This window comes from Phragmites australis, chromosome 13 (genome assembly GCF_958298935.1).
Source record: "Phragmites australis chromosome 13, lpPhrAust1.1, whole genome shotgun sequence".
Classification (NCBI taxonomy): Eukaryota; Viridiplantae; Streptophyta; class Magnoliopsida; order Poales; family Poaceae; genus Phragmites; species Phragmites australis.
The window spans coordinates 22,374,055-22,380,185 of record NC_084933.1 but is presented as its reverse complement, the minus strand read 5'-3'; the positions used below and the strand labels follow the sequence as shown (position 1 = coordinate 22,380,185).

Here is a 6,131-nt window from a genome sequence, read left to right as displayed (position 1 = left end):
TATGACTAGACATCGTGATCATTTTACGAATCTCTTTTGTGACCTGTTGCTAGTATTGTTGCTTGCCCGTTCTGCTGATGCTCTGCTATTTTCCGGTGCGGTATTATGGTATGTGATAAAGTTACTGAAAAGAAAAACTAATGGTATTAGGTAGTCTTTACATGTTGGTTGAAATATAAATTTTCGCTGCTGGGACCGTCATATTCATATTCTATTTTGGTAACCTCTTTCGTCTGTTACTCTAGTAGATATAAGAATGATGTGATAAAAGCAAGTATACTCGAAAGGCAAGACTAATCATTCGTTTGTATAGGCTTTTTTGTCTTTTCTTCGGAAAAAAAATAAAAGTTATTCAAATGGCTGGTTTAGGAAAAAATAGTTATGGCTAAAATGAATTAGAAACTGAGAAGCAGATTGAAATAAGTTTTTCTAGTTTTTGATACGATAAAAAGCTAAAAGTTTATTTAGAAATCAATAATCAAAATTCAACAGCCACGTCACTTCATCAGCTAGCCATAAGTTCTAAAACCATACTCTATTTAAATGGAGCGTAAAGCATGTTTGGTTAGACTTAGACTTTTTTGTTTTTTTATTGAAAAGCTACTTTTCTGATAGCATTTAATTCAAGTCAGCTTTTGGTTGGATTTGTAACTTTAAAAAAACAAATTGTAACTTCTGAAAAACTAAAGCCAGACCAAACCGGCCCTAAATCCTTAGACCATGAAACCTATATACTGCTTGTTGCCATCAACCAATTTATGTTCCTCGCAAAGAGAAAAAAAGGTCCTGCCGAAAATTTCCATCACAGTAACAAATCGGAGTAATGAACAATATATAACAAACGAATGGCAGTGCATGGCTGCGAGCGCCATGCTAACTGAACAACCAAAAAATCGTTGGGGCCTATTTACCACTGGATGACAACATGACATTCAGTGCTACAGAAAGGAAACCTTGGTAGCTGTGTGTTAAAAAGGAATCGTCATTCTCTTCTGTGTGTAGAAACCTACAATAGAACATGGATCTACGGACCATCAATTGGATCAATGGTGTAGGTGCAGTCACTAACATAAAAAACAAAAGCTTCTAGTTCTTGACGCATTTCTGTCTTTCTGGCCCTTGTAGAAGGCTGAGATAGCAAGATGCTCCGAGGCGTAAGTCATAAATGACGCCAGCACAACACCACCAGCGACCATTAATCCTAGCCTGGCAGAGGAAAGAATAAAACATGAGTACACCACTTACTGGCAAGCAAAACCAAACAAAAACTGTCAATACAAGATCCTTCATACAAATTGTGAGATGTATATAGGCTACATAAATCAAAATCCTCTTTAACAGGAATTAATAACTTTGTGTGTATTAATTATTATCCTCAAGTTATATGAACTGCATTAACTACAAATAGAGCTTTGACACACTATACCACACAAAGCCACCCTGTACGAATGGAAGAAGCATACTTGCCTTCTAATCATTAACTAATCAATTTATAAGGTCATGCTAAACTAATTATATGATCCACGGCCCTAACCCTCACCCACCGGCCACAGCCTCGTTAACACCATCATATCACCTCAATGTAGTCTCAAATCCCGAGTTCCAAACCCATTCTAATCCATAGTCCTATGGGAATGCTGAACATGGCGTATAGAAAGGAGCCAGTTGGGTGTCTTACTTTGTGAATAATGCAGTTATACCCAAGATAGTTGGTAACAATACAGCAGCAGTAGCTATAGCTGCCATCCCCGCCCAGTAAAATGTTGCATCCATATCGCAGTCTAACATATTGCGCTGATGGGCTGCAAAAGACCAAATTGTTTGCCACATAGGAGAAGGAAACTTTCCAATAGGTTATATAGTTCAACATACCTGTACCCATGTAATTCTCTGATGAATCAGAATTGCTAAATCCCACATGGTTTGCACTAATACTTCCCCACCAGTAGACGAAACGGAGATAACTCCCAAACAACAAAAAGAATGCCACGAAGGTCCACTCAAACATCAGCAGCAAACCTGTCCATGGCATAACCTGCCGTGGAATGATAGTGAAAGCAAAGGCAAGAGAGAAACCAGCAGACATAAAGCAGACTAGCACACTGATCGCCCCAAAATAAGAAGGTAGCTTCAAATGTGTCCCGTTTGAGAACTGCAGCAGTCCAAGCAATCATTAGGCCGAAAACATAGAATCAATATGTTCTGATATGAAAATCATACAAAGATGTAAAACAACAAGGATTAAAAATTCAAATAGAACAAGCTATCCTCCTCCTGGCACAGTTTTGTGCAGGACATTTAACCAATAGTCATAAATCAATATATTAGAATGTAGTACCTAGCATGCATTTGTAATCATATAACAAATTATATTTAAATTACATTGCCTTCTCAAAAATGGCACATTGATCTAATTAGCATAATTTTCAATAGCATGAAAAATTCATGTGCAAATGAAGATTTGTTGTTTTTTTTAGGGAAAATAAAGATTTACTGTTAAAAAGAGTAGAGTACTAACCCTTTGGTTTGAAGTATTAAATGCAGATGATGAAACACCAACCACTGAATAAGATGGAAGTGGTTTTTCAGACTTGTATTTGTAGCGAGCTCTTCGGGCAAATGCACATAGAGATCTTATACTTAGAAACTCCTTGTTTGTCTGCCAGAAACGTTGTGTAGATGAAATGAGAAAACAACCCTAGAATACATGTGTCTATAATGCTCAAGAAAAATAATTGCTACAAAGAACAGAGTATAACCTGAAAACATGATTGGTAGTAACCAAATAACAGCAAGCAAAATGGAAGAATGAACAATATTTTGACCACGAACTGGTCATGAGGGTTCCTTCCTCCACCAGTTCCTGGGAGAGATTCTTCAAGTTTTTGCCTAAAATCCTGCAATAATGGAGGAGAGAATAACTTTATTGCTAACATGCTAGTGATTTACTTTTACTTAAAAATTGCATATGGAAGTGAGGAAAAGATAAATAAAATGGAATATACCTGCCATATTTCGACAGGTTTTACAAGCCAAGCTGTCCACCAGTCCCAGGGTTTAAGGGGACCCAGCGTGTAGTGAACGACTCTTAGTTCTTTTTCATCAACCATCCACTATAGAAAAAGTTAGAAAGTAAGGTCCAGAACCAAGTACCATGCTATAGCATATGTAAATAGACATTTAAAGGGTACCCAAAAGGTTAGGTTTTGTGCTCTCATCAGCACAAAATAAGCTAGTGTAAATACAGAACTAAAACACAGATGTTTCGTTGTTGATATTAAAGATGTTCCTCAATAAATTCAAAACAATTAAATAATCCAGTAAGCACAGACCAAGACAAACAATTCAAATATTTGTAGAAGCGGATTGCATACTTTCATGGGCACAATTTCCGGTGACAGGAGTCCTTTTTAAAGAGCACAATAACATGGATTAAATGTAGTATTCATCAAATAAAGCTTGCAGAAAAAGTTCTACATAATTAACAAAGTAAAGTTTTTGTGATAATTAACCTGCGTAAGTTTGATGCCATGAAGAGGCTTACAAAATTCTGGTTAACCTTGATAGTGAATCAAGCATGTGGTGATTGTGAGTTTGTGACAGTGTGGTGATGGTGAATCAAGCGACCATGTTGTTGGTTGACTTATTGTAACGTTTTTATTTACCATTTACTCAAGATGAATGGCCAAAGTTATTGGGCCTAATCACTGCACAATTACACATAATGAGTATTACCTTGTTGGCTAGCATGTAAAGACCAACATCAGCATTATACAATGTAGAAAGGCGTTGTGTCTCAGGTTCAGGAGTTAAAGGTGAGTCTGGCTCATAAACACGGGAGTTGGCAAAATCAGCATAATATGAATTAAGAAAACCTTGGTCCCCTGCATAAATTAATTCAGCATTCCAAATTAGATTGCAAAATATGTAATCCCAACATGCTGCAGTCATTAAAAGAAGACAAAACAACTACTTTATAATCATACATAAGTGCTACCAACAGCCTGTCAGTACTAAGTAACAATGCCTACCCTAGCATAGCAACTGTTTGGACAAAAAACTAAGGTAATAGTGGTTTGAAGTTATTATATGTAGCAACATACAAACAGCACACGGCTGTAGGCAGTGTTAAAGCATCTAAAATTGTTCACGTGTGGCCATGGACTGCACATGATGTTTCTCCACCGGGAGTGGCATAACTGAGGACTGCAGAGGTATTGCCACTGGAAAACTTGTGAAAACCAAAAAGATCACCATGGAGGCTAGTCGAGGCCAAGAAGAGATTCAGGTCTTCAGAATTTACATGTAAATAGAAGGTGGTAGTGTGCGAGTGTGATGGTGAGGGCATGACTACTTTCATGCATCACCAATCCACCATGCCCTGAGGCTAGTTTTATAAGCACATGTGAGGCTTATTATATAAGCACTGTATGCAATTATTCTCTGAGGGCTGAGGCTAATGAGTTATTTCCTATAAGCAAGTAAAATATTCTTCTTATAACAATTAGTCTCAAAATTAGTAATTAGACAAGAACGATTATCCACATGCACTAACATACCTTGAATCAAGAAAGGAAAGTGACCAAGTGTATAATGTTATGTTAGTATATCTGTAAAAAAGTTGTTTACAGCCAATCGAAATGAACTTGTATGGCCTTCTCAGAAAGTATTACGTTTCAAAAGGACAAACAGGATAAGTGAGTGCAGTTACCTCCAGTGTAAGAAGGCAAGCGACCCACTTTGCTGATCATATCATTGAACAGAGTTTCAGAAGGCTCAACAACCATCACTCCGGAATTCATTCTTTCAGAATGCTTCAAGTTTCCACAGAACCTCCCACATTTGAAAAGATCCTCGATACTTTTCACCACTACAGTATCTGCATCAAGATAAACCACTGGCAAAAAAGCACACTCTTAGAACAACATGCAAAGATAAAATGGAAGCCGTGATGAAGGAGATACTTTGATAGACTGGAGATATCATTGGAATGTACCCTTTTTGTAGCTTGTCATGTTGAATATCTTTAGCTTGGTGTAGACACCCCAAAATCTCTTTGGCCTAACTTGATTAGGATTAGCAAGTAGAGCTATACGCTGCACGATCCAACCATCTGCCTGAAAATGATGTAAGGTCAGGATTCTTACCACATCAGACTGACACAAGATCTATAAAACTTGCATGTCAGAACTCAGAAAAACACATATAAATGCTGAAGGCCTGAAACTACTTTGCACGTGTGGGGATCAATTCAATAACAATGCATGGCACCTTCCGAACTCCGAAGAAACATGGATTGCAGCAACGATTCTTCCCTCATCTAACCCCACACTGGATACAACTCGTCATCACAAAATTCAGCACGAACCTATCCTAGCTCGTGCCCAATTTTGACAGCGGAGATCGCAGTGAGCACCTCTAAAATGCGCAACCGCAACGTCAGCGCCTTTCACTTCCAATCTCACACAAATATGCACCCCAGCACAGACAGTTCACGAAGCTACTAATCCACCGAAGAGTTCCCACTAAATTACTCGCCAGCTGAAGTACCCACTAACCTCGAGGTGCTTCCGCGAGTACTCCGAGACGCCGTCCGAGACAAGCACGACCATGTCGCGGCTCGTGCCGGTGTCGCGGATGGACTTGCCCAGGACGCGCACGCCGAGGACGAACTCGTCGCCGTACAGCAGCGTGACGTACGCCTCCTCCGTCGCCGCCGCCCCGGCGCCTGCGGCGAGCAGCGCCACCGCGGCGAGGGCGGCGGCCAGGAGCGCCGGCAACCGCATCGGGGCCGGATCCGACGGCCCGGATGGGATCAGGGCTCGAGAGGGCGGGGAGCGCTGGCAGTGGGGTGGGGTGGGGTGCACGTGCGACGCAGTGGCAGAAAGGCTGGGGCTCAGAATCGGATCGGAGCCTTTGGGGATGGGGAGTTGGCTCTGCCGGTGCTGGTGGTGTCGAGTTGATGGTATGATTTCGTTTCGCCGTGGAGATTAGTATTCGGTCAAAGGGTTCGTCCAACTTGGAGTTCTCAGGGCGGCTCCATCATCTAGACGACAGCGATGGGATCGGGGGAGGAAGAGAGCCGGCGATCGAGGCCGGTCGGGTTCTTCTAGACGAAAGCGTGTGTTTTC

General features: G+C 40.6%; 1 protein-coding gene across 2 annotated transcripts; it reads right to left on the bottom strand.

Moving 5' to 3' along the window:
• Positions 1 to 815: 815 nt before the first annotated feature.
• On the bottom strand, positions 816 to 6,131 carry LOC133888278 (inositol phosphorylceramide glucuronosyltransferase 1-like). Of its 2 annotated transcripts, XM_062328460.1 has the most exons (10): positions 5,559 to 6,129; positions 4,997 to 5,117; positions 4,712 to 4,897; positions 3,736 to 3,884; positions 3,006 to 3,113; positions 2,760 to 2,897; positions 2,519 to 2,659; positions 1,873 to 2,152; positions 1,679 to 1,802; positions 816 to 1,206 (listed from the first exon to the last, which is right to left on the bottom strand). In XM_062328460.1, exons 1-10 carry the CDS (start codon positions 5,784 to 5,786, stop codon positions 1,065 to 1,067), a joined length of 1,617 nt encoding a protein of 538 aa, XP_062184444.1. In that variant the 5' UTR covers positions 5,787 to 6,129; the 3' UTR covers positions 816 to 1,064. The 2 variants fall into 2 exon arrangements, with proteins under 2 accessions (XP_062184444.1, XP_062184443.1); XM_062328459.1 differs by having other exon boundaries at positions 1,679 to 2,152; positions 5,559 to 6,131.